The sequence below is a fragment of the Lepus europaeus genome, chromosome 15, assembly GCF_033115175.1.
Source record: "Lepus europaeus isolate LE1 chromosome 15, mLepTim1.pri, whole genome shotgun sequence".
Lineage (NCBI taxonomy): Eukaryota > Metazoa > Chordata > Mammalia > Lagomorpha > Leporidae > Lepus > Lepus europaeus.
In genome coordinates, this window is record NC_084841.1 from 151,463 (window position 1) to 179,460 (window position 27,998).

Here is a 27,998-nt window from a genome sequence, read left to right on the forward strand (position 1 = left end):
GTTTGCGCAGACGCGTCCTGCGAGGGGGCTGGCGGGACAGCGTTGGACAGCCATGGCTGGGGTCCGAGTGGCGTCGCGGCTGCTGTTGGCGCGGCGTTCGGCGCTGACCCGGGCGGTGAGTCGGCGCCGGGGGCCGGCAGGGCCTAGGCAGCGGCGGTGGGAGCGCGGCGCTGCCGGGCGGGGTGGCGCGCACGGCTTGTCCCGGTGAAGGTCACGACCCGTTAGAGGTCGAGGTCGCTGCTGCCTGGGCCCCGGGGCGGGACGTGGCGGGCGGGGACGGCCCGGGGACCCCGGAGGCGAAAGCGCGGCTGCGGGGCGGACGTGGTCCTGCCCGGGCGCAGGGGAAGCGCGGGGCTCGCGGCGGGAGCGGCCGTGGACTCCGCCGCGCGTCTGTCCGGGCGCCCCCTCCGGCCGCGGCCCGGCGTCTTGTTTGGCCGAGCGCGGCTGGTTCGCTGCTTGTTCCCTGCGTTTCGGTGCGCTCGCCAGTCCCCCTGCGAGGTCGCCAAGGCCCCTGCGGGGCTGACGGGCCCGCAGGCGGTGACGGCGCCCACCGGAGGGGGCCCGGGGTCCTGCTGCGGGCCGCAGTGGGTGTCCGGGGAAGCTGCGCTGGCCTCCTGCGGCCCGCAAGTCTGCCCTTCCTCCCGTCACGGCGAGGCTGGAGCCGGGTTACCCGCTCTCCTCGGCTGGCTGCTTGCAAACCAGGGGCCAGGAGGAGCAGCACGGAACGAAGAGGTGGTCTGGCCCGAGGATAGCGCGCTTCCTCCAGCCACTGTGCCCTCGAGCAGCGTATTTATTGCACTTAAGATTGGCTCGTTTCCTGAAGAACTGGAGTTTACCAAGGAAGAAGAGAGCCAGATTACCAGGAAAAGAGGAAAAAAGCAATTTTAGGATAGTTAGCTGAGAATTGACTTTAAAAAGTGGATGTTGGGGCCGGTGCTGTGGCCTAGCGGTAACACCGCCGGCATCCCATATGGGCGCCTGGTGGAGTCCCGGCTGCTGCTCTTCCGATCCAGCTCTCTGCTGTGGCCTGGGAAAGCAAAAAAGTAGGTGTTGAGGATAATTTCAGAAAAATGAATATATAATTTATCTCATTTTTATCAGTTTTGTGGTGTTTTCAAGCCGTTCTGTCATTATGGCTGCTTTCAAGTTACTAATTGTTTGCCTTTCTTTTCTTTTAACTGTTCCAAAGCAATTTATTCCAAGAGGAAAGTAAAACGATGGACCTGAAATATTTATTAATTGCTTGCTTCCAATGAAGTTTTTCAAAACTCTTAGGATGAACACCCAAAAAGCTGTCCTAGGATAAGCTAACTTCTTTTCTTAAATGGATTGATCTGGGGCCAACGTTGTGGTACAGGGGGTAAAGCCACAGCCTTCAACACTTGACATCCCATCTGGGCGCTGGTTTGTGTCCCGGCTGCTACACTTCAGATCCAGTCCCTGTTAATGGCCTGCTAAAAACAGCAGATAGCCCAAGTGTTTGGGCCCCTGCTACCCACATGGGAGACCTGGAAGAGGCTCCTGGCTCCTGGCTTCATCCTGGCCCAGTGCCTGCCTTTGCAACCATCTGGGGAATGAACCAGCAGATAGGAGATCCCTCTCTGTATAACTCTGACTCTCAGATAAATTTTTTTTTTTAATGTATTGATCTGAATACATTTTAATGGTGTATCTGGGATTATTTAGGTCTGTATAGGAATAGTCTTTGGTTTTGCTTTTTGGATCATTATATAAATGATATTCAGTTCTGTATTCTACATGTGTCTTTCCTGGTTCATTTGAAAAGTGGCTTGGTTGTGATGTTAACCTGGATTTTAGTCTTAGTTTGGAGTGTCTCAGGCTTTCCCCAAGGGTCCTTACGTAGTGGGGAAACTACGAGATGCTGAGCCACCAGGCTGACTCTGACCTTAAGGTTCTTCATGGGTTAGTGGAGTTCTGTGAGGTGACCTTTGACCCCCGTGGTTCATGACTCAGCTATGCCCAGGACAGTGTGCACTGTATTTTAATCATCTTTCACTAAAAATTAACATTTAAATACATAATGAAAATAATTACACAGTTCTTAAAAATATTTATTTATTTATTTGAAAGGCAGAGAGAGAGAGAGGTCTTCCATCACTGGTTCACTCTTTAAATGGCTACAACGGCTGGAGCTGGGCCAATGTGAAGCCAGGAGCCTGAAGATTCTTCCAGGCCTCCCACGTAGGTGCAAGAGCTCTGCTGCTGCTGCTGCTTTCCTAGGCCATAGCAGAGAGCTGGATCAGAAGTGGAGCAGCCCGAACTTGAGCTGGCACCCATATGGGATGCGGGCACTGCTGGCGGCTTTACCCACTACACCACAGCGCTGGCTCCAATTACAGTTTTTAAAAAGCAGTAAGAAGGCCTTGTGAATGTAAAGAAGTGGGCTGCTCCCCACCCACTAGTGGGAGCAGTTCTGAATTGCTTATAATTTTGGCCATGCTATTTACCTGCAGTCTCTAGCTGAATGTGGGTGCATTTTTTATCAGTTTAGACATTAATTCTTGTTTGGTAAAACACTTATTCCACCTATTTCCTGTTCCTGTGCCCTCCCAATAGTTATGCAACCATTTTTTAAAAAATTTATGTATTTGACAGAGTTACAGAGAAGAGAGAGATCTTCCATCCGCTGGTTCACTCCACAAGTAGTGGAGTGAAATGGCCAGAGTGAAACCAGGCAGAAGCCAGGAGCTAGGAACTTCTGGGTTTCCCACCTGGGTAGCAGGACTTGGGCCATCTTCCACTGCTTTTCCCAGGCTATTAGCAAAGAGCTGGGTTGGAAGTGGAGCAGCTGGGACATGAACTGTCACCCATACGGGTGCGGGTGCTGGTGATGCAGACGGTCGCTTTACCCATTGAACCACAATGCTGGCCCCATACAACCATTTTTAGGTCCTTTGTTGGCTGCGTTTGTAATTGTAAGGATTGTACCTACGAATTGGCTTCTTGTTCATGGTTATGGATGTATTAAGGGAAGGCTCCCTACCTTGCTAGGTTGAGGCTGTTAGTATCTCCGCCCTTGTTGTTTTTTTCTCCCTTCTTCCTAATTCAGTCATCTGAACTTTTTTTTTTTTTTTTTTTTTTAAGATTTATTTATTTGTAAAGCAGAGTGACAGAGAGAGGGAGAGAGATCTTCCACTCATCTGTTGGTTCGCTGTCCAGATAGTTGCAATAGCCAGGGCTGGGCCAGGAGCCAAGAACTCCATCCGGATCTCCCAAGTGGGTGGCAGAAAATCGAGTATTCAAGCTCCCAGGCTCTCACACTGGCACTCAGATATGGAATGCAGCTGTCACAGCCTCGATTTGGCCTACCGTGCTGCTTGTCTGCCCTAGTCATCTGAACTTTTGTGCTGTTAAACAAGATCTAAGTATTTCTTTTAGTTATATCTTAGCTAGATTTCCTTGTTCTTTTTCATGTAATCCTATTAGAAAATGTTTGATAATCTCTCCAAGTGGCACGAACTGATCTTTATTTAGGCAGACATTGGGCTCTCTGGGTCCAGCATTATGGTGTTGCAGGTAAAGCCGCCACCTGCAGTGTCAGCATCCCATGTGGGCTCTAGTTTGTGTCTTGGCTGTTCTACTTCGGAATCCAGCTCCCTACTAATAGCCTGGGAAAAGCAGCAGAAGGTGGCCTAAGTGCTTGGCACACTGCCACCCATATTAGAGACCCAGATGAAGCTTCTGACTCAGCCTGGCCCAACTCAGGCTGTTGGTGGCCATCTGGGGGATAAATCAGCATATGGAAGACATTCTCTCTCTCCCTCTCCCCCTCCTCCTTCCTCCCTCCCTTTCCCTCTCCCCCTCCTCCTCCCTCCCTTTCCCTCTCCCCGTCGTCCTCCTCCTTCCCTCTCTCCCCCCTCCCTCCTTCTCCTCCTCCTTCTCCTTCTCCTTCTCCTTCTCCTTCTCCTTCTCCTTCTCCTCCCTCCCTCCCTCCCTCTCTGTAATTCTGACTTTCAAATAAATGAGTAAGTCTTAAGAAAAGAAAGATGCTAGCAAGAAGTGTGCCTTTTTCATTTCAATTCTGAGTTAGTGAGTATTCAGTTTGGAAACAAGCTCCATCCAGAAAACAGCTTTTCCTGGAGTGCCCAGTCAGGGTACAGAGGAGAGTCTGGGGCTGAGACCTGGCCCTTGTGTCTGCCAGCTGGACCCATGAAAAGGCTAACAGGTTTCTGTTTTTGTTTTTTTTTTATTATTATTAATTTGTTTGAAAGGCAGAGAGATCTCCCATCCACTGGTTCACTCCCTAAATGCCCTCAATAGTTGGTACTGGGCCAAAGTGTACATTAGCAGGAAGTGGACCTTGGAGCAGAGCTGGGACTCTGATGTGGGGTGTGGGTGTCCTAGGGTAATGATCTAGAAGTAGTTACTGTCTGTAGTTACTGTTTCTTCATGACACTAGCACTCTGTGTTTCAGCAGCGGCCGGCAGCGTTGCAGACAGGAACCCGTGATTTTCACTTCACTGTCGATGGCCATACAAGGGCATCTGCCAAAGTCTCAGATTCCGTAAGTTCTTGACCTTTGTTTTATTATAAACCACTTTTTTGGCTTGGAAGATAATCAATACCAGTTCATTGTAATAGATTTGAATAATGTGCATGCTGGAAGATAAACATCCTCACAGGTGTGCAGTGCGTGCCCGGATGCCTTACAGTGGAACCCCACTCAGTAGTGGTACAGGTGTAGGTGCAGGTATTAATAATTTTGCATGTAGTCCTTATGTACCTATAAATTGAATTTAAATCAAATAAAGCAACAAAGTAATAAAATACAAATGAGCAGTATTTTCTGTGACCGATGGTGAAATTCCTACTTAAAATAGGACCGTGTAGCCTCTTGAGATGTGCCTGTTATGCCCTGGAAAAGAAAAACTGAAACTGACTCACAAGTTCTTTTCTCATCAGCTCACAGCAGTTTCTGAATCCCACTTGACACCTTCTCAGCCATAAATGAGGCCACGGAGCATGACCTAAAACAGAGCATGGTCCTCAGTGCTAAGGGAGTCACCCAGTGGCCTGGAATATGCTTGTTTAAATGAGAACATCTCAACATTGTGAGCAGCTTGGAGATCACAGGTGGAGAAACACTGTCTGAGTGTAGGTTTGTAAGCATATGTTTGTGATGCAAACAGAGGATATGAGCAACATTGACATTTGGAAGGAGAGGCTATACTTAGAACTGGTTGGTCTCATGGTTTATGCTGGTACTTTGCTTCTTCATTTTCCTGCTTTGGTGAGATTCTGGTGTTAACGGGTAAGCTTTCTGGAAAATGGATGCTTTGAAGGGTCACCTCTACATCGTTGGCGTATCAGCTAAGTACTGGGTTTCTCGGCCCATGGGGTAATATACTCTGAGTAGGGATCCTTCATGTGGGGCTCTCCATACTACCCTCAATAGTGCTCGGTGCCCACGTCAGCATGGGGCCCTCTCTGCTCAAAGGCTGTTCTGTGTTTGACACGGTTGCATATGTGACTGACAGCTGGGTTGTTTTCTTTTCCAGATTTCTGCTCAGTACCCAGTAGTGGACCACGAATTTGATGCAGTGGTGGTTGGTGCTGGTGGAGCTGGCTTACGAGCTGCATTTGGCCTCTCGGAGGCAGGATTTAACACAGCATGTATCACAAAGCTCTTTCCTACCAGGTCACACACTGTGGCAGCACAGGTGAGAGAAGCAGTCTGTCAGTGCTCTGAGTGCCTGTGAGCTCCCATCCAGTCCCACGTTCTCTGCCTGTCACCTTACAGCCACATTTGCCTCCCACCCACTCAGCTCATTCTTAGTTTGGGGTCTCTGCCCAGAGCTTCTTTCTTGGGAAGCCTGCAGGACTGGACCTTGCTGTCACTCATCTTGGCTGCAGTCACGCTTGGGTCTTTGCTGTCCAGCCGCTGTTTAGCTTTCTCCATGGCATTTCCTGGGTTAGAAATGGGCGTGGTTGCTCTGCCTGCATTGCCCAGCACAGGGCCTGGCCCTGGCTAGCCTTGCTGAGTGAGAATGGCGAGCGTAGATGATGGCATAAACATGTGCAGGCTAGAACATGCTCCCAGGGCTGCCATGTGGAGTAGCAGGGTAAGCCTACACCTGTGATACCAGCATCCCACATGGATGCCAGTTCGAGACTTGGCTGCTCCACTTCTGGTCCAGCTCCCTGCTAATATTCCTGGGAAAGCAGTGGAATATGACCCACGTGCTTGGGACCCTGCACCCACGTGGGAGACCCGAAAGGAGCTCCGGGCTCCTGATCAGCCTGGCTATTGTGGACCTTTGGGGAATGAACCCGCAGATGGAAGTTCTCTGTCTGTCCTCCTCTCTCTATAACTCTACCAAAGGGTGGAAGAAAAGAAAGAAAAAAGAGGAAGGAAGGAAGATGCTCTCCATTTAGGGTGACAGTAGAAGTCATGTGAAAATGCATGCTATGATTTTGTAGTTTTATACTTTTCATTCTGGGCACAGTATAAGTAATACCAACCTTTTATACAGGTAGTATTCCTATTCCAAAATCATATTTAACGGTTTTTTCTACTATTTGGAACATGTTTCCTGATAAGAACTGCAAAGATGCTTTACTTTAAATATATGTTTGTGTAATGAAGAATATTATTTATATGATAGGAATCATGTCCTAAAAGGAGAAATAGATACAAACAGATAATTCTAAATAATGCCGCCAAGAAACACAGTGTTAAGGGAGTGCAAGATTAGAAAACAAAAAGAGGAGGAAAGGGTCGCGTAATTCTAATGATGGTTCTTGAGAAGGTTTAACTGGGGAGAGAAGAAGAAAGGCCTTGGCCTGGGGTGTCCGAGAACTTCCAGGACCTCTTTGGGGTGGGCCTTTTTTTTTTTTTCTTCCTTTTTTAAGATTTACTTATTTATTTATTTGAAAGAGTTACAGAAAGGCAGAGGCAGAAAGAGAGAGGTCTTCTATCTGCTGGTTCACTCTCAAAGTGGCCACAAGGCCAGAACTGGGCCTCTCCGAAGCAAGGAGCCAGGAGCTTCCTCTGGGTTTCCCACATGGATCCAGAGGCCCAAGGGCTTGGGCCATCTTCTACTGCTTTCCCAGGCTACAACAGAGAGCTGGATCGGAAGTAGAGCAGCCAGGACTCGAACTGGGGCCCATATGGGGTGCCGGCACTGCAAGCTGCGGCTTCACCCACTGTGCTGGCCCTGAGAGGTGGGTTTTTAAACTGGTAGCAATGGTAGAACCGTGGCTGGCATCTGTATTCACACGCTGTGCCGGGTTTTCCTGTTCTTTCACGCTCACTTTCTGTATCACTCTCCTACTCGGGAGCTCAAATTATTATTATTATTTTTTTTTTTTTAAGCAAGGTTGTGCGTGGGTTTACAACTGGAGGAGGGAAGGGAAAGTGACTTGGTAACTTCCGTGTGCCACAAGGGTCTTGTCTCTGTGTAGTGACTTCTTTCTTCCCAGATAAACTGTAAGTGAGAACGAAGACGGCAGCACCAGGCAGGCAGGAGTTCCAGCATAGTAGGTCTGCTGTACTCAGGTGCTAGCTCAGTAACAATTGGAGAAAGAAAGACGTTAGAGAGTATGCCTTTACGCATCGAAAGGATTGTCTAAAGCCGAGGAATCGAAATTTCAGTTGGGGGAAGAAGGAAAATGAGTGCTGAATTTGCTCCTGTCCTGCCGTATTCTGTGACTCTGTGAGATAAAATGGTGTTGGTGGCCCTGCACAGGCTAAGGAAATAGAGGGCAGGGAGTGTGGCTCCGAACCTAGTTCATTAGTTGGCAGGAAGCGCCTCCCATCCGAACACTGAGGCTGTCTTGTCAGAGTAGCCTGCTGAGTGCTCGATACACATGACTGTTCACCTCACTCAGTATCCCACACAGCCCTGGAAGGTCAGCTTCATCCCAATTTGCCACGCTTGCAGCGGCTTTCTCTGGATCACATTCCAGGGAGGAGATTGCCTGGAAGATGCAGTGGGGACTCCCGTTCACGGCTTTGTAAGAAGTGTTTGGTGTTTACAGGGAGGCATCAACGCTGCTCTGGGGAACATGGAAGAAGACAATTGGAGATGGCATTTCTATGACACCGTGAAGGGCTCCGACTGGCTGGGGGACCAGGACGCCATCCACTACATGACAGAGCAGGCCCCTGCCTCTGTGGTCGAGGTAATGTATGGGAGGCTCTCGAGCCCTCTCAAAACCTGTTCCTACTATAAAAAAATAGAAGGAGTAGAAGCAGAAGTGCTCAACTAAAGAATACGTATTGAGCCGGGCTAACAAGGAAAATCCTCTAACACGGAAATTCCTCTTTTCTGAAGCATCAGTGTCTTCTTAGGACACCTGAGCTCTGGGTTTACAGGTCTCTTGAAGGTGGTCAGTGCACGTTTCCCTGAATGCCTTGCCTCCTTAGGATAACGGGTCTTTGTTTGTGTTTCACAGCTAGAAAATTATGGCATGCCGTTCAGCAGAACTGAAGATGGGAGGATCTATCAGCGTGCATTCGGTGGACAGAGCCTCAAGTTTGGGAAAGGCGGGCAGGCCCACCGATGCTGCTGTGTGGCTGATCGGACCGGCCACTCACTCCTGCACACCTTGTATGGAAGGGTGAGGCCACCTGGCGCATGAGACAGGATGCGTGGCTTGTCCAGGCGAGGATTGTGGGGACTGTGGGCTGGGTTGCAGCTGCGAGTTGGCTCAGGGGCTGCTTCAACAGCGACAGCGCAGTTTCCTGAGACCTTTCTCACTGCACAGAAGCATGGAGCACGCGCTGTGAAAAGCTGCTTTCATTAAGGCAATATGGCATTTCTCGTGTCTGTGTGGAAATTTGAATTGTGTACCTACCAGATTTGAACCTGTGGCCTGTCACCTGAGCACAAGAATGCAAGCAGTATTTTAAAGGTTTTTATCACCTCTGAGATCCTGCACTGATCGATTTGTTTATTTGTTGTAATGTTTGTTCAAAAAAGGCAGAGTTGTGGGACAATAGTCGCTGGGTAATCAGGGCCAACCTTGGCATGGCCAAATAATGCCCTGAACTCTGTGGTTTTCAGAACATGGGTATGGTGATTGACTTTCCAGTGCTGTGGCCAAGTGTGTTCACCATTCACAGATGTGTGACAGGACCTGCTTGTCTGGGGTTGTCACACTGGAGCTGGCCCTAGCTGCTGAGAGCTGCTGGCTTTAGTTGCAGGGACCGTCAGTTCCAGCCTGGATGGCCTGTCCAGTGCTGGCCCTGTCGTCTTGGGCAGCTGCCAGCCCCATGTGACCACTGCAGACTGAGGAGCCGAACGTTTTGTTTTATTTTGATTAAGTGGCCATGTGTGACCAGCAGCTCTCATCTGGGTCATGACTCAGTGGTCCATGGGCCTTACAGTAGCTTTAAACTGAGGGGAGCTCCGTGCTTTGTGTGGCCGATGGAGCCTGGGATGCCTCCCAAGGGTGTGTGGAAATAAGATGTGTTGCCAGAATGCAGTCTGTTCAGAGCTTGCTGTAGCCTGTCTCCTGTAGTGTGTGCTGACATAGATTTGCATCTCGCCACCTTTGTTTTAAGCTGCTAGATATAGAAAGCCTTGTGCTCTCAGTGACATCGGCACTGTCACTTCTGTGTATGGCTATTTATGATCCAGCGTTCTGTCTGGGCTTAGCACACTCATTTGTTACTAGAGCTGGGTGAATGCTGTAAACTTGTTCCGTGAGCAGTATCACTAAATGTTGGTTTTGTGCTTAATTAAATGTGATGTAGAATGCGAGATCTTTATTTTTTTAGTCTCTGCGATATGATACCAGCTATTTTGTGGAGTACTTTGCCTTGGATCTTCTGATGGAAAATGGGGAGTGTCGTGGTGTTATCGCGCTGTGCATAGAAGATGGGTCCATCCACCGCATACGAGCAAAGAACACTGTTGTTGCTACAGGGTAGGAATCTTTTTTTTTTTAAGATTTCTTTATTTGGAAGAGTTACAGAGAGAGGTAGAGACAGAGAGGTCATCCATCCACTATTTCACTCCCCAGATGGCCTCAACGGCCGGAGCTGCGCTGATCCGAAGCCAGGAGCCAGGAGCTCCCTCTGGGTCTCCCACACGGGTGCAGAGGCCCAAGGACTTGGGCCTTCTTCTGCTGTTTTCCCAGGCCATAGCAGAGAGCTGGATGGAAAGAGGAACAGCTGGGACTAGAACCAACACCCATATGGGATGCCGGTGCTTCAGGCTAGGGCTTTAACCTGTTGCACCACAGTGCTGGCCCCAGGAATCTAGTTTTTATGGTTTATTGTTTTTTTAAAGTGGAGTTTCAGAGCTTCTTTGTCCTAATAAAAATAGGGTAATGATAAGATAACAGGTCAGACAAAGGTCTTGACTTATCTTGTGAGGGTGATAACCTTTCCTGCCTTGGTTCCTCATCTGTGAAGGGGGACAGCTGGCGCCTACCTTGGAGGTGGTCCAGGGAGCATCCAGACATTCTCAGTGGATGGCAGAGGCTGTCGTCTGGTTGCAGCTGGAATTAACAAGCTCCTGCATAGCCAGGGAGACATGAGCAAATGCAGAGTGGGAGAGGATCCAGCATCAGTTGAGGATCTAACCTCTGAGATACACTGGGAACCCACACACACACATACACACACACAAACCTGATAAGGGCCTTACATCCAGGATACACTGGGAACCCACCCACACACACACACACACACACCCACACACCTACACACCTACACCTGATAAGGGCCACACATCCAGGATACACTGGGAACCCACACACACACACATACACACACACGCAAACCTGATAAGGGCCTTACATCCAGGATACACTGGGAACCCACCCCCCCCACACACACACACCTACACCTGATAAGGGCCACACATCCAGGATACACTGGGAACCCACACATACACACATACACACACACACAAACCTGATAAGGGCCTTACATCCAGGATACACTGGGAACCCACACACACACACATACACACACACGCAAACCTGATAAGGGCCTTACATCCAGGATACACTGGGAACCCACACACACACACACACACACACCTACACCTGATAAGGGCCACACATCCAGGATACACTGGGAACCCACACACACACACATACACACACACACAAACCTGATAAGGGCCTTACATCCAGGATACACTGGGAACCCACCCACACACACACACACACCTACACCTGATAAGGGCCACACATCCAGGATACACTGGGAACCCACACACACACATACACACACACACAAACCTGATAAGGGCCTTACATCCAGGATACACTGGGAACCCACCCACACACACACACACACACACCTACACCTGATAAGGGCCACACATCCAGGATACACTGGGAACCCACACACACACACATACACACACACGCAAACCTGATAAGGGCCTTACATCCAGGATGCACTGGGAGCCCCCCCCCCCCACACCTATACCTGATAAGGGCCACACATCCAGGATACACTGGGAGCACACACACACACACACACACCTACACCTGATAAGGGCCTTACATCCAGGATACACTGAGAACTCAGGCTTAGATATGATGAGAGCCTGACATCCAGGATAACTCGGACAACTCAATAGAAAAACTAATTAAAAATGGGCAACGGTCCTGAATAGATATTTGTCAAAAGAAGATACACACATGGCCAGCAGGTGTAATGGAAATGAACATCAAAAACTGTATAGATTTCAAAAATTTTTTGCACCAAAGTAAACATATTTTCCATTTTCCTGTGGACTTTTTGAAGTACCTTCATATATGGAAAGATGCTCAGCATCGCTGATGATCAGAAAATGCAAAGTAAGACTGTGATGACATAGCACTTCACACCTGTTATGAGATGACAAGCCTTGACAAGGATGTGGAGACAGGAATCCCTTAGTCTATGTTGGTGAGAATGTAAATCAGTACAGTTGTTAACTGAAAACAGTACGGAGGGTCCTCAAGTAGAGCTGCCTTGTGATCCAGCAGTCTCCCTACTGGGTCGATGTCTGACAAGGGAAATCCACATGTCATGGAGATACATGTTCTCTGGTGTTTGCTGCAGTGGGGTCAGCCAAAGTGTGTAATCAAAAATGAAATGTGTGAGTAGGCAGTGGAATACTGTCAGCCATGAAGGGAGGGAGAGACCCTGTCCTTTGTGATAACATGGATGGACCTGGATGACATTTGTGAAGTGAAAGGAGGCAGGTGCAGAAAAACAAAGACTGATCTCAGCCACACGTGGGTCTGGGAAGATTCCTAAGAACAGCAGAGTGGGAGCTGCTGGGGCTGGAGGCAGAACTGTGGATCAGGGTACAACTTTGAATCCTGAGAGTAGACTGGAGATGGATGTATACAGTGTGTGGTTGTAGCTAATGTGTATCAGGACTTTGCTGGATCTTAAGTGTCTGCACCACAAAACAAGGGTAATTTTAGGAGGTGATGGATATGCTAATGAACGTGATTGGTAGTCATTTCACAATGCATACACCAGACCATCGTGTTAGTCACATTGAGTATATATCATTGGTATTTGTTTATACATCAGAACAACTGGAGGAAAAACAAATCCATAAATTTTTTTAAGATTTTTCACTGTGAAATTAATATATGCTCATCAGATAAATTCCTCATACGGCACAAAGTACAAAAATAGGAAACTGAGCATCCCTGGCCTCCTGTCCACTTGCTAGGGGAGCTCCGGCATTGTGTGGGGGTAGGTGTGTGCATGTGCGTGGGCATGTAGACAGTGCATAGAAGGTGGTGGCCCAGGAGCTTCTCTGTCCATTGGTGCTTCTGTGAGATAGGAGGTCCTCGTGTCCTGATGTCACTGTCTGGTTTCCAGAGGCTATGGGCGCACTTACTTCAGCTGCACATCTGCCCACACCAGCACCGGTGATGGAACAGCCATGGTCACCAGGGCGGGCCTTCCCTGCCAGGACTTGGAGTTCGTCCAGTTCCACCCCACAGGTAGGATCGTCATTTGTGTCTTATAAGCACGTGGAACCTACTCGGTGCTGCTCTGTAGCTGATGTGCTAACACGCTTCTAATTATCAGATTCCTTATGTCTCAGGTTTCTAACTGGAATGTCATTTTCTCAAGATTTTCCCCTGATTCGTACAGGACAGTGGAAGTCACTGTCTTACATATTCCAGGGGAGCCCTGGACCCTAGTTTGTGATCTTGCCCCAGGGTAAAGCAGGGATTGCTCAGTGTCCCTTTCTAGCTGTGTGGTCAGCTGCTTGGGGCAGGCACCAGGGTCTCATTCAGTGCTGTGACCCAGTGCTCAGCACACAGGAGGGGAGCTGGTCCTGGGGAGGTGACCTCACTTTGGGTCTCCATGGGATTCAGAGACTCTAACACAAGGGACAGCTAAAGTCCCAGGCTCAGGGGCTATCACCCAGAAATGAACCCCGCCTGCCAGCTGTGAGGCGATCCCTCCTGGACCTGGAGCTGCTCATCTGCCCTCTGGATGAGGAGACTTGACTACGACGCTGAAGACCAGTCTCACATCCCTCTTTTGCTGAATTCATCTTTAGAACTGTTTATAAAGATTGATTGATTGAAAGGCAGAGACGGATGGGTCTTTCATCCACTTGCTCACTCCCCAAATGCCTGCAACAGTGGATCCTGGGCCAGGCCAAAGACAGGAGCCAGGAACTCCACCCAGGTCTCCCATGTGGGTGGCAAGAACCCAAGTACTTGGGCCATCACCTGCTGCCTCCCAGGCACTGGAGTAGGAAGCTGGATTGGAAGCACGGAGCTGGGACTGGCTCCAAGCACTCTGATATGAGGTGTGTGTGTGCCAAACAGTAGCTTAAGCAGCAGTGCCACGGCCCCTGCCCCAGAGGCCCCATTTTCTCTGTGCCCTGTCAGTGCCTTCTTTCTGATCCCTGGCAGGGATGAAAAATAAGAAATGTGTTTGCCAGTGTTTTTCCTTAATGTCTTTATCCAACCAAATATTTCTGAGTTTCTGAATTCCCTCAGTAATTTACAGTGTTTAGAACTCCATTTCTTTCTTTCTTTCTTTTTTTTTTTTCTAAGGACTTTATTTGAGAGAGAGAGTGACAGAGAGGGAGAAAAAGAGAAGGGTCTTCCATCACTGGTTCACTTCCCAAATGGGCACAACAGCTGGAACTAAGCTCATCAGAAGCCAGGAGCTAGGAGCTTCCTCTGGGTCTCCCACACGGGTGCAGGGGCCCAAGTGTCTGCCACTGCTCTCCCAGACCATAAGCAGAGAGCTGGGTCGGAAGAGGCGCCGTATGGGATGCCAGCACTGCTGGTGGAAGCTTAGCCATTATTAATTAATTTATTTATTTATTAAGTAAATTATTTAATAATATATGTTATTAAATAATATATATTTATTTATTATTAAATAAAGCTTAGCTTTATTTATTGCTTATGTGAGGGAGAGAGAAGGCTCTCATACACAAATTTACTCTCCAGTGGCTGGGGCTGGACTGACGTAGGGCTGAAACTGGGAGCTGGGAACTCAACTCAGGTCTCCTACATGTGTGGGAACCAAATAGTTGAACTTTTCACCTGCTCCCTTCCAGAGCACACTGTTGGCAGGTGAGAAATAAGCCACCAAAAAATGCCGTTGACACTGGAAGAACAAAAGGCATGTGAAATGCAAGAATCTGCATTATTTTTAAAGCATATAATTAATCATTTTAGTCACTAATAAACATTTTAGATTTCAGATTTTTTTTTAGTGAATCTGTTGCTAAAATTTAAGAGCTTGACTTTCCTCATTTTTTATTCACTGAGGGACACAGTCTGCACCGTGTGGCCCACATTTGAGTCTGGGCTTGCTCTCCTAGGCTGCTTGGTCTTGAATGAGTTGCTGAACTCCAGGAATGGGGGTGATATCACCTGGTGGCACAGTGAGACGAAAGTCAGTGTGGAGGAGCTAGAACTGTCTGGCAAGCACAGCAAGCATTAACGCTACCAACAGGGATAATTTGTCCTTGTTGCTATTCAGGTTCTTCAGATACAATTTCTCTAACCTGTGTATTCCTAAAGAAGGTAGTCACCAGAATTTCAAGGTACAAAGAGAGGTTAAGAAATTAAAATCTGAGACATTTAGCACATAATGCTTTGGGATCAGAGTCTTGGGTCTTTGCATTTTGAGCTTTGTGTGGGTTGGTGTGTGTAATATTTTATGTGAAAAGTGGAGTGAGAGAGAGATGGATATTCCACCTACCAATTCACTCGCTAAATGCCTGCAACAGCCAGGGCTGGGCCAGGTAGAAGCCAGGTGCCAGGACCTTTATTCTGATCTCCCATGTGAGTGGCAAGGGCTCAAGTACCCTGGTCATTTTCTGCTGCCTTCCCAGGTGCTAGAGCAGGAAGCTGGGTTGGAAGTGGAGCAGGTGGGACTAAAACTGGCGCTGTGTGGGATGTGGGCATCTCAGGCGTTGGCTTAACCTACTGCCCCACAACACTGACCTTTCAGCTTTGTTGGTGGCTTTTTGATAACCAGACTTTGTACTGTTCCTTAACTTTTCCTCTTTCTGATTCTGAATATAATTCCCTTTGAATGCCTTTTTTTTCTGTCCTCCCAAAAATGTCTTGGAAAAAAATGTTATGCTTTTGAATTATAGACCTCACAATCCTTATGAATGTTCGTTTGTTTGTTTTGTTTTGCAGGCATATATGGTGCTGGTTGTCTCATTACAGAAGGATGCCGTGGAGAGGGAGGCATTCTCATTAACAGTCAGGGCGAAAGGTTCATGGAGAGATACGCCCCTGTCGCGAAGGACCTGGCTTCCAGAGATGTGGTGTCTCGGTCAATGACCCTGGAGATCCGAGAAGGAAGGTGCGATTCACCTCCATAAACACCTGTGTGTACAGGCAGGCGCACTGCATACCCACACGCAAGTGCACCCGTGTATACTGGACACATACACCCATATACACTGCACACAGGTGTATACCTGTATGCACACTCTATATACTCTGCAGACACACCAGTATACACTGAGTACTCGTACATCATGTACACACTGTATAGTCACACAAGCACACCTGTATACACACTACAGAGCACACATGCATAGCCATATACATCCTGTGCACAACGCCTCACACACAGCAGCATACACACTGAACACTTATACACCTGTGTACACACTGCATATCCACACACGTGCAGTTGTATATGCACTGTGCATACATGTTCACCTGTATAAACACTGTGCATATACATGCCCCCAAAAACATACTGCACACACACACACACACATAGTGTACATTTTTGTGTGGCCACGCACTCAACAGCACCCATATACACACCATGCACACACATTCACACTTGCACACATGCACATTGGTGTGTAGTGTTTTCCTAAAGACCTACATTTGGAGAATTTTAGCCAGAATATGGTAAAGCTCTTACATCTATGAGAGTGAATGTGTAATAGCCATTCAGTATGGAAGGCATGGGGCCACACCCAATCAGAAGTGAGTGCATGAGTACTAGGTGCTGTGTTGTGGTGTATTTAATACCCACAGGTGTTTATAAGAGTTAGTTATTTGTTTGAAAGTCAGAGTTACACAGAGAGAGAGAGAGGTAGAGACAGAGAGAGAGGTCTTCCATCTGATGGTTTACTCCCCATTGGCCACAACAGCCAAAGCTGGGCCAATCAGGAGCCAGGAACTTCTTCCAGGTCTCCCATGCAGGTTCAGGGGCCCAAGGACTTGGGCCATCTTCTACTGCTTTCCCAGGCTATAGCAGAGAGCTGGATTGGAAGTGGACTAGCCAGGTCTTGAACCGGTGCCCATATGGGATGCCGGTGCTTCAGGCCAGGGTGTTAACCCTCTGCACCACAGCACCAGCCCCCCGAGAAGTTTTCTTCGGGATCATCGGTGTTGGGAATCCCGTGCTACAGTGCTTTCTTTGCCTCGTGTCATGATTTGTGCTTCATTCCACCAGAGGCTGTGGCCCCGACAAGGATCACGTCTACCTGCAGCTGCACCACTTGCCACCCGAGCAGCTGGCCACACGCCTGCCTGGCATTTCTGAGACGGCCATGATCTTCGCGGGTGTAGACGTCACCAAGGAGCCAATCCCTGTGCTTCCCACCGTGCACTATAACATGGGTGGCATTCCTACCAACTACAAGGGACAGGTGCTGACAGGGCCCACCTCACAGCTGTCCCTTTAGATCCTAGAGGGAAAGATGTGTGCTCCTCAGACAAGCAGACATAGCCTGTGATTGTTGACAGACTGCACTGACTGTGAGTCACAGATACCATCTTTGCTGGTTTTTGCATTCTGTGATCACTTCTATTTTCATGATGACCTTGTCAGTGAGGTGATCTTTAAATCAAAGAGTGAGTGTGGTTCATAAGGAGTTTGTGGGTCTCTGTTGGTCTCCTTGTCAGGCAGGGTGGTTGGGAATTGTCCCTGTCCTCTGACAGAAGGGGTGGGTGAGAGAGTGATACGCTGCCGCCTCCCTCTGTTGGATGCACTTCTACCTGCCCCACCCCCAGTCTAAGCAAGAATCAGAGCTGGGGCAGAGTGCTTGAGTCAGGGACAGTGGGTGAGCCTCTGCAGAACATGGACGCCACACTGGCCTTCCACCTGGTCAGCAGGAGTGTTCAGAGGCACAGGGAGAAAGCAGACAGGGCCCCCTCTGAGATAGGACAGGGTGGTCTTGACTTCCCTTTTCAGCCTAAAGCACAGATACCACATCTGAGGGTGTGTTGTCTCCCATGCAGGTTCTGAGGCACGTGAATGGCCAGGATCAGATTGTGCCCGGCCTGTATGCCTGTGGGGAAGCTGCCTGCGCCTCCGTACACGGTGCCAACCGGCTCGGGGCAAACTCCCTCCTGGACTTGGTGGTCTTTGGCCGGGCCTGTGCCCTGAGCATTGCAGAGTCCTGCAGGCCTGGTACGTGTTTTCTTCCTGCAGCCAGGCTGTTTGGGGGGGCGTCTGCATTTGCTGCTGGAGATGTGCTTAGTGATCATAGGAATGCAGTCTGGATTTCCCCAGCAGTAAGGAAACAAACCCAGAGATTTACATTACCAGGCAGAGGCTGGGCTAGGAAGGTAAGTTTTTTTGTTTCGTTTTTGGCAAGTTCTTTTCTTTGTAGTCATGCAAAAGCCATCATTAGGAAATTGTGATTTTGAGGGGAAATATTGCGTGTATTACTTGGCTTTGTTAGGGAATATTTTAAGTAGTAGATGTAAATGAATATAACGTCTTGATCTTTATGGAACATGATTTAGAGTGTTCTTAAAATATAATCCCGCTCAAGGGGGAAGGAAGGACTGAACAAGTAAGGGGTTGGCCATGACTGCTGCCCTCTGTGACAGTACAGGTTTGTTGGTGTTTTCTTCTTGCAGCCATTTCAAATAACGAATGGGAGAAAAATGCATGTGCTGAACACATGAGTTCACTCCAGGACACCAAACTCCAGTTACAGAGGACTCCTAGAGGGTCTTCACGGTGACTGTGTTGCCTCTTTGCTCAGAACAGCAGTGTGAGGTGGACAAGGCCGAGTGGACATCCCTGTGGCAAGGATGGTGGGACCCCTGAGTCCTCACCGTACATTCCTTTGGTGTAAACTGTTTGTGTCAACAAATGCTGTCCTCATGGATGTGGGTGACGAGACAGAGCTGGCACGGGTAACCTAGTGGTCAGTGCACCTCCTTGCTGTCAGCAGTTACAAAGATGCAGGTTACATTGTCAGCCTCTTCCTGGGTCTGGCCACAGCTCAAGTGGGTGTCAGTCCTGGCTGGTGCCGCGGCTCAATAGACTAATCCTCCGCCTACAGCACCGGCACACCGGGTTCTAGTCCCGGTCGGGGCACCGGATTCTATCCCGGTTGCCCCTCTTCCAGGCCAGCCCTCTGCTATGGCCAGGGAGTGCAGTGGAGGATGGCCCAAGTGCTTGGGCCCTGCACCCCATGGGAGACCAGGAGAAGCACCTGGCTCCTGCCTTCGGATCAGCACGGTGCGCCAGCCGCAGCGCACCAGCCACAGCGGCCATTGGAGGGTGAACCCACGGCAAAGGAAAACCTTTCTCTCTGTCTCTCTCTCTCACTGTCCACTCTGCCTGTCCAAAAAAAAAAAAAAAGGGGGTATCAGTCCTGACAGCAGAGGTGGTGCTCACCTCGTTTGCCAGCTCTGCACGTTGTAGTCTTGAGCCACAAGATGCGCATCTCTCAGAGCAAAGCAGAGGGTTTGAAGCCAAGTCCTTTGAAGAGGAGAAAAGGGAAGTTTTATTTTTTTAAAGATTTATTTATTTGAAAGGCATAGTCAGAGGCAGAGAGAGAGGTTTTCAATCCGCTGGTTCACTCCCCAGGTGGTCAGAAGTGCACTGATCTGGAGCCAGGAGCTTATTCCAGGTCTCCCACGTGGGTGCAAAGGCCCAAGACTTGGGCCATCTGCTGCTGCTTTCTCAGGCCACAGCAGAGAGCTGGCTGAGAAGTGGGGCAGCCGGGACTCAAACCGGTGCCCATATGGGATGCCGGCACTGCAGGTGGCAGCTTTACCTGCTATGCCACAAAAAGGAAAGTTTTATAAAAGCACCTCACACTTCTGTATATCTGGAATCAAGGGACACTTTTTCAACTTCTTAAATCAACCACAGAAATAGCGTCTTATGTAGTGTGCAGGGAGCCGGGCTGCACGTGGGCTTCTGTGAGAGGGCCTCTTTGTGGGCCTCTGTCTGGCAGAACCTGCAGACCCCTGTGCTAGGGACTGGTGTGTGGCATAGCAGGGTAAGCCGCCTGCAGTGCTGGCATTCCCACATGGGCACCAGTGGGACCCAACTGCTCCACTTCCAGTCAAGCTTCCTGCTGATGTGCCTGGGAAAGCAGTGGAAGATGGCCTAAGTGTTTGGACCCCTGGAAACACATGGGAGACTCAGCTTGCTCCTGGCTTCGGCCAGGCCCAGCTCCAGCCGTTGTGACCATTTGGGGTTGGTCTCTCTCCCTCTCTCTTCTCTGTGTAACTCTGACTTTCAAATAAATCTTTAAAAAAAAAAAAACTACACTAAAAATGGAAATTCTATTTTGTCTTCACTGATGATAGAACAGGGAAAATGTACCATTTTATCCCCCCAAATAGGAACTTTTTAAGGCTTAAAAGACTTCAGACCTATTTGTATCCTGATTGTGGTGGTAGTTACAGGATTCTGTGCAAGTATGGAAATTTGTGAAGCTGTGCAACAGAAGGAAATTTCACTGAATGACGACTTTCTAAAACATTAAAAACAAAAGGAAAAGAAACAGCAGCTTCCAGGAGGCACTTGGGTGGAGCACGAGAGAGTCAGCGCCCCGGCCCCGGCCCCGGCCCCGGCCCCGGCTAGATGAGCTGATGGCAGCACAAGGCTTTTAAAATACGTCCTCAAGGATAACGCTTTCCCTCAGAGCATTATGTCCAGAGAGGGAAGAGCTGCAGATCTGGCGAATCAGAGTCTGAGAGGCAGGGTTGGCCGATGATGTTTGCACTGGCATCCTGGCCCGTGTGCCTGAGAACAGCAGGTATGCTTCGCCCTGGGTTTGTTGGTACAGCTCTTGAGACCTGCCTTCTGGAAGCTGTCTTTTTTTTTTTTTCTTAATAAAGTAACAGGTTAAAGATGTATTTTCATAAATCTAATTTTGTTCAATCAGAGGTTACCTATGGGGTGCAAGAAATGTCTTTATGTTCTCTATATTCTTTTAAATTGGCCCCAAGTCAGTGGGTGGTTCCATCTGTGTTTTCTAAATTCCCAAATGGCTGTGATACACATTGCTGTTTCGTTCAGAATCCATCCAATTTTTCCTAAGGTTTTCAAAAGTTAAATTCTGGCCTTTTTTTTCCTTTTAGGAGATAAAGTCCCCCCGATTAAACCAAATGCAGGGGAAGAATCTGTTATGAATCTTGACAAGTTGAGATTTGCTGATGGGAACATCAGGACGTCGGAGCTGCGCCTCAGCATGCAGAAGGTTAGAACAGGTGCCGGCCAGTGCGGCTCTGCCACAGCCTGGTGTCAGGGTGTGCAGCAGTGGCTCAGGCTCCTTGCTGTGTCAGTGGAGAGTCCAGCAGAGTTCCCAGAAAAGTCTTGTCTTTTCCACATAGGAGGCTGGAGGTCAGCAGTCCAGGACAAGAACAGCCACTGAGCAGATAAGGGACTTGTCCACCCCTGGTGTGTGTCTGGCCCTGTGGTGTCACAGCCAGAAGAGAGAGACGTAGACGTCACAGGAGCTCAGTCTCCAGCTGGTGACCACCTTTTAGCAGCTACCTAAAAGTCCACCCAGCATGCATGCTTACATCTCCTTTCCCAGAAACTGCTCGCACCTCCCCCATCCAGCTTCCAGTAGCTCTGGAAGCGTCTTTGAACCGGGGCCGTCGCTGCCGGTCAAATCAGTGGTCAGTGGGCCCTGACCTCTTCTCAGTGCTGCACAGTTTCTGGTGGTGGAAATGTCTTTGTTGTCCAGTATGGTAGCCACCAGGCAGGTCATCGTAAGAAGCGGAATTTTGATTCTCCTGCATGTCAGTTCTAACAGAAGTAGCTACGTGTAGCCAGTGGCTCTGCCGTGTGTAACAGAATCAGATTGAGATGTTGTGTAAAGCAGGAGGCAATACAGGAGAAAAATCAGATTCTTCTGAGACAGGGAGTCCTGGTCACGAATGAGCCCTTGTCTACTTGAGATCGTTTGCAAGAACTTCTGCAAGTGAGTGCTTTCCACAGAGCCTCTCCTCTGCCCTGGTGTGGAGGGGCCCAGCGGCACATGCACACAGGCCCCAGAGGGCTGGGTTCTGCCCCATCAGAGGTCCCTGTCTTCTGTCTCCCCTGGAGGTAGGCTTCAGGGAAGCTCTAGGGAGTGGTGCGAACAGCATGACTGAAGGTGCAGAGGGCGGTGAACCAGCGAGGACAGATGTGGGCACTGTATTGGTGATCAGGGCCGAGTCAGGGTGGGAAGCAGCACATCCCTGAGGGGTTTGCAGTGGAAACCCTGGAGGCGTTCCCACCAAACAAGGGCCCTGTCCCTGATGTGTGGCTCAGCTCCTGCGCTCACGGTGTATATGCTCAGTGGCAGAGTGATATATTTTTTTTTTTCGCTGACTCCAACTAATCCCATGAGACTCATAGATACACATTGAAAAGGAAGAGAGTAACCATTATTTACAGATATGGTGAGTAAGAATCCTGAGAATACACTGAAAACAGCAATACTACAAGAACGTGGCAGGCATCTGGATAAAAGACTCAAAGATATCAGTTGCTTTCTAGTGTGAACTGCTCACGGTCAGCAGTCACATTACCCTTGGCACACCCTACCCAGAAACTGAAGGAAGGGGTATGGAAAACCATGTGACTACTGAAGAAAATGAAAGTGTTTAATAACTACAGATTCTAAGAGAATTTTTTTTTATTTCCTGAAAAACCATTGATGATGTGCATTACAATTGCACAGTTATGTATCAGTCTAAGGAAAGTTAAATGTCTCTCGATTAAATTATAGAGTGATATTAGGGGTGGACATTTAACCTAGTGGTTAGGTATCTGTCCCATATCAGAGTGCCTAGTTTGAATTCCCAGCTCCCTGGGAACCATTGATGGTTCCAGTAGTTGGGTTCCTGCTATCTACATGGGAGGCTTGGATTGAGTTTCCAGCTCTCAGCTTTGACCTAGCCCTGATACAGCCCAGCCATTGTGATCTCTTAGGGAGTAAACCAGTGGATGGGAGTTTCTCTCTCTCTTTCTCTATCCCTCTGCCTCTTGAATACATTTTTTTAAAGATTTTATATTTATTTGAGAGGTAGAGTTACAGACAATGAGAGGGAGAGATAGAAAGGTCTTCCATCCACTGGTTCACTCCCCAAATGGCCACAATGGTGGGAGCTGGGACGATCTGAAGCCAGGAGCCAAGATCTTCTGGGTCTTCCACACAGGTGCAGGGGCCCAAGTGCTTGGGCCATCTTGCACTGCTTTTCCAGGCCATAGCAGAGAACTGGATCAGAAGAGGAGCAGCAGGGACTAAAACCGGCACCCATATGGGATTCTGGCACTACAGTGCCACAGCACTGGCCCTAATACATTTTTTTTTAAAAGATTTATTTATTTACTTGAAATTCGGAATTACAGAGAGAAGGAGAGAGAGAGAAAAGATCTTCCTTCCGTTGGTTCACTCCCCAGTTGGCTGCAACAGCCCGAGCTGAGCCAATCTGAAGCCAGGAGCTAGGAGCTTCTTCTTGTGAGTGCAGGGGCCCAAGGATTTGGGCCATCTCCCAGGCCATAGCAGAGAGCTGGATCAGAAGTGGAGCAGCCGGAACACGAACCGGTGCTCACATGGGATGTTGGCACTTCAGGCGGTAGCTTTACCCGCTATGCCACAGTGCCAGCCCCCCAATACATTTTTAAAAAGATGTAGTAAGAGAGAGAGGAGGAGTCAGGAATATACCTGTTGGCATGCTGAGGGGTGGCATGGGATAAAGGGGATTTTCAGAGGAAGGAACACAAGGAAAGATCATTCCATTAGGGCTGCCTGTCCATCTGATAGGAAGCAGTTGGATCACAGCAAACCTAAACTAGCTGCAGGTTTGTTTCATGGCACTTTTCTTGGAGCAATAAACTATAAAGGTACCTAATGAGGAACTTTTACGAAGTAACCAGAAAACCCAGAAGTCCATTGGAAGGCAGGCAGAGGGGCTGGTAGTAAGATTTCTCAGGCCTCTTCCTCCTCCCTCCTCCACTGCCCCCTCACAGCACCATAACCTGCAGGCACAGGTCGTGCCCCCAGCCTACATGAGACTGCCACCATCAAGAGTGCAGGGGGAGCAGCTGCCTGGCTGGCGCCGTGCAGAAGCCCCTGGAGTCTGTGTGCCATATACTTTGCTGCCAGAATTCAGCAAGTTCCACTTTAAAATGAAATTTTTTTAGAAAAGAATTATTCATTTTATTCAAAAGGCAGAGTTACAGAGAGAGAGACAGACAGACTGAGAAATCTTCCATCCACTGGTTCACTCTCCAAACAACTGCAACAGCCAGAGCTGGGCCGATTTGGAGCCAGGAGCTTCTGGGTCTCCTATCTGGGTGCAGGGGTCCAAGTACTTGGTCCATCCTCTGCTGCTTTCCCAGGCCATTAGCAGGGAGCTGGGAAGTGGAGCAGCCAGGACTCAAACTGGCGCCTATATGGGGTGCTGGCGCTGCAGGCAGAGGCTTAACCTACTATGCCACAGCACCAGCCCTTCTTAAGTTTAAATTATTTATTCTAAGATCTACATGTGATCGGAACAAAAATTTTTTTAAAAGCCAGCCAAAACTCCATTTTAAAAATCAGAATAATAAACTCATGGTCTGAACTTCTAGTTTTTCTGTTTAACTTACATAGAATTAAGTGCAGAAAAAAGGCAGGACTAAAGGTACAGTGGTTCTCTACAGCCTCTTCTGAGGATTGCAAGCTCGCTGGTCTTGTCTTGTGTTACAGTCCATGCAGAGTCATGCCGCAGTGTTCCGTGTTGGGAGCGTGTTGCAGGAAGGCTGTGAGAAGATCAGCCAGCTCTACGGAGACCTGAAGCACCTGAAGACATTTGACAGGGGTGAGTGTCTGCAGCTCCACGCGTGTGGTTGGGGCGCTGCCTTCTGCAGGGTGGGCCAGTGCTTACCATTTAGCACTGACTTGGGTTGTGCATGTCCCCAGGGATGGTCTGGAACACAGACTTGGTGGAGACCCTGGAGCTGCAAAATCTGATGCTGTGCGCGCTGCAGACCATCTACGGAGCTGAGGCTCGGAAGGAGTCTCGGGGTGCCCACGCCAGGGAGGATTACAAGGTGTGCTTCGGGGCGTGCTCACATGGGCTGCTTATTACTCCATTCCCCTGCATTTGCTCTACATTTTGAGGAAGTCAATCAAGAAAATGACCGTTTTTTTCTGGTAGTTTTCATACTTTTGTTTTCACCACCAGTGTGGCGCCTTCTTGCTTTAGATCAGCGCCTCCTGCTGCTGGTGCTGGCCAGTTCTGCTGGCACAGCGTGCCTGGCTCTCACCAGGACCGAGGCTAGGTGGGAACAATGTCCTGAATTCCGAGAAGGTCAGTCATGGTTTCAGACCTGCCCTGTGGTCGGGGAAGGGCCTGCAGGTCCTGATATAGGTGGCTGTGCACAGAAAAGGGTGCTTCTGCATGCCACAGCAAAAAGCACGGAAAGGGAGTAAACCACATCAACGAAAGGATCCGAAAGATTCCTCCCTCAGGAGATGGGCAGATTTTCCGCTCCAGAGTGTGGGGCTCGCTCTGGAAAACCAGCAGAGCAGGAGAAATTGGCTGCGCATTCACTGTGGAGCGTCACTGGCTCACCTCCCAGGCGTCAGGCTGAGCTGGGTTTGCCTGTGCCCATTGGAAGGAGAGGTGCTATGCTGTGGGACTGAGGCCTCCCCAGGTTGGCCTCTGATGGGGATGAGGTGAGCTAGGTTTTGTTGTGTTCACTTGTGGCTTAGCAGACAGAACCTGCATCCCCTAGGAGTGCTTAATCCCATGATCACTCACTCAGAAATTAGGAGCTGCAAGGCAACCCCGCCCCACCCAGCAGGAACAGCCAAGGGTTTAGATCTTTGTTTTATCGGAAGAGGCTCTCATATGTTGTACCATTAACGTGCCCCAGGTTTTCCTTAATAGCATGCAGCCTCTATTTGAGAGTTTTTGAAAATTTTAACGTGATTGCTAAAACATTTAAATTAAAAAGGCAGAAAGAAAAAGAAAATTGAGGCAAACTCTGAGAGTATGGAGCAAAAAAGACAAGGGATGTCTGATTCCAGTGTCCACCTGCTAGGAGCTGCAAAGATGCTGTGCAAAACTGGGTCCTCCTGAACTCACACTGTGGCAGCTTCCCACCTGGTCCATGGTGCCAGCCTCATGGACAGAGTTGCTTGCGCACCACTGTAATGTTTGCCATGTTTCCTGACGGTGTTGCTCTGTCGTGTGGCGTTTCTGGCTCAGGTGCGGATTGATGAGTACGATTACTCCAAGCCTATCCAGGGGCAGCAGAAGAAGCCATTTGGGGAGCACTGGAGGAAGCACACCCTCTCTTACGTTGATGTCAAGACTGGGAAGGTACGTGGGGGCGTGTTCTGCACCAGGTGTGAGGCACCGTGGAAGGACACTGCCTGGGAGCAGGTCCAGCCCATGGGGCCTCTTAAGAGGAGCCTCAGCCTGTGTGGCATGGACCAGATGTAGGGCGCAGGGTGGGGAGCAAGTGTCCTGCACCTGGTGGCAGGGAAGGAGATGGTGGTTCTGGAGTCCAGTAGGGAGCCCGGGTCTTTGGGGCAAGGCCACAGTCACTCCCAAAAACTCATCTGGTAGAGAGGGAGCCATTGGCTGGACCACGTAGAAGCAGCTGCTGAGGAGCCCAGGGCACAGCGCAGCCGTAACATGCCCTGGGCTCGCAGCAAGCAGAGGCGCAGAGACCAGGGGGTGGCCAGTGGGGGTCCCAGCAGACTCTCAGTCTCATCCCCCTCTAGTTATTCAGCCATTTGGTACCTCTGCTGGTCACTGAGGCCCAGAAATAAGCTACATCTTTTTATTTTTTTAGGATTTATTTATTTTATATTTGAAAGTTACAGAGAGAGACAGAGATCTTCTGTCCACTGGTTTACTCCCCAAAATGGCCACAACATCTGGGGTTGGACCAGGCCAGAGCTAGGAAGTTCTTCTGGGTCTCCCACATGGGTACAAGGGCCCAAGTACTTGAGCCACCTTACATTGCTTTCCCAGGCACATTAGCAGGGAGTTGGATCAGAAGTGGAGCAGTTAGAATTCAAATGGGTGCCCATATGGGATGCTGGCACTGCAGATGGTGGCTTAACCTTCATGCCACTGCGCCAACCCCAAGATACAACATTTTTGCCCTTAACGCTTTCACAGCTTGTAAGAGATCACCTTATAAGCATTTGTCTGGGTCTTTGTGAATCAAGGAGAGCTCTGTTCTTGTCATTTGCATGGGGTGCCTAGTAGGTCTTTAATTCAGTCATGTTTAGAATTTATTTCAAAAGCCATTTTCTGATATCAGATAAAAGCCTGACTTGTTTCTCTCAGCACAGTCTATTCTTAATAATACTTTCTGGTTTTTATTATTAGAAAATAAATATTCATTTTTAAAAGTATAGAAAGAATAAAATACACATAAGCCTATCAATATCCCATTATTTTGAAATGGTTCCTTCAAGCCTTATGTATATATACATACTTTTTCCTATGTTTATGTATAAATACTTTCTTTCAAGGAGAAAAACAAAGTACATAGAGTGAACATAGGATGACAGTGTGATGTGTACAGGGTTCACCTACTTTTTGTGATGTGATTATTTTCATAAAGCATTAAGAGTCTGGTACATTGCTCTAATCCACTGTACTGATTTATCATAACTTACATAGTCAGTGCCCTATTGCACATACAGATCATTTGCCAGTTACCATAAAGTTTTCTAGTGGATAGCTTTTTCTTTACATTTCCATGCCTGTAATCTATTTTTAGAGTTAAATTTTCTCTAAAGCGACATAAGATATGGCTATTTGTCTATCATGCTCTCTAACTTACACCAGCTTTTCTTCTTCAGGTCACTCTGGAGTACAGACCTGTAATTGACAAAACCTTGAACGAAGCTGACTGTGCCACAGTGCCCCCTGCCATCCGCTCCTACTGAGGAGACTGGGAGGCTACAGAAGCAGCGTCTGTGACTGTGTCCAATAGCCCCTGCCTGTGCCCATGTCATCTCAGTAGCACCAGACAGTGCTTGCCTTGTCCCTTGGCTTCCTTCTTGAGAAACTGTACAGCCAGGCACATCCATTTAAAATATTGTTCCACTTGCCTCAGGCATGTTTGTTGCCCTAAAATAGCAAATGCAGTTGTCTTTTTATTCTGTTAAATTCTAGAAATTCTGTTGTTTTTTAAGCAAAAATGAATTTTGGTGCCTCACGGCAAATGAAGAAAACTAACATTTCCCCATTGTTCTTGGCCAATGATTTAATAGATGAACCCGTGTCCTAAAGTATTGAAACAACCAAATGTGAAACAAAACTGCATTTCTTTGTAT

General features: G+C 48.7%; 1 protein-coding gene across 2 annotated transcripts; it reads left to right on the top strand.

The window, feature by feature from the left end:
- Window positions 1-6: 6 nt before the first annotated feature.
- Window positions 7-27,997, top strand: SDHA (succinate dehydrogenase complex flavoprotein subunit A). Of its 2 annotated transcripts, none has more exons than XM_062212172.1 (15): window positions 7-115; window positions 4,436-4,525; window positions 5,520-5,681; window positions 8,002-8,145; window positions 8,419-8,583; window positions 9,746-9,894; window positions 12,815-12,939; window positions 15,625-15,793; window positions 16,910-17,105; window positions 17,698-17,869; window positions 20,794-20,912; window positions 24,399-24,510; window positions 24,612-24,742; window positions 25,906-26,019; window positions 27,522-27,997. In XM_062212172.1, exons 1-15 carry the CDS (start codon window positions 53-55, stop codon window positions 27,606-27,608), a joined length of 1,998 nt encoding a protein of 665 aa, XP_062068156.1. In that variant the 5' UTR covers window positions 7-52; the 3' UTR covers window positions 27,609-27,997. The 2 variants fall into 2 exon arrangements, with proteins under 2 accessions (XP_062068156.1, XP_062068157.1); XM_062212173.1 differs by having other exon boundaries at window positions 9-115; window positions 4,439-4,525.
- The last annotated feature ends 1 nt before the right edge of the window (window position 27,998 follows it).

Bases quoted from the DNA above. Each gene is read 5' to 3' on its own strand.
- SDHA (XM_062212172.1), top strand. From the start codon at position 53: ATGGCTGGGGTCCGAGTGGCGTCGCGGCTGCTGTTGGCGCGGCGTTCG. The intron at 15,794-16,909 runs GTGCGATTCACC...TCATTCCACCAG, and splicing joins CTGGAGATCCGAGAAGGAAG to AGGCTGTGGCCCCGACAAGG. The intron at 17,106-17,697 runs GTGCTGACAGGG...TCTCCCATGCAG, and splicing joins CTACCAACTACAAGGGACAG to GTTCTGAGGCACGTGAATGG.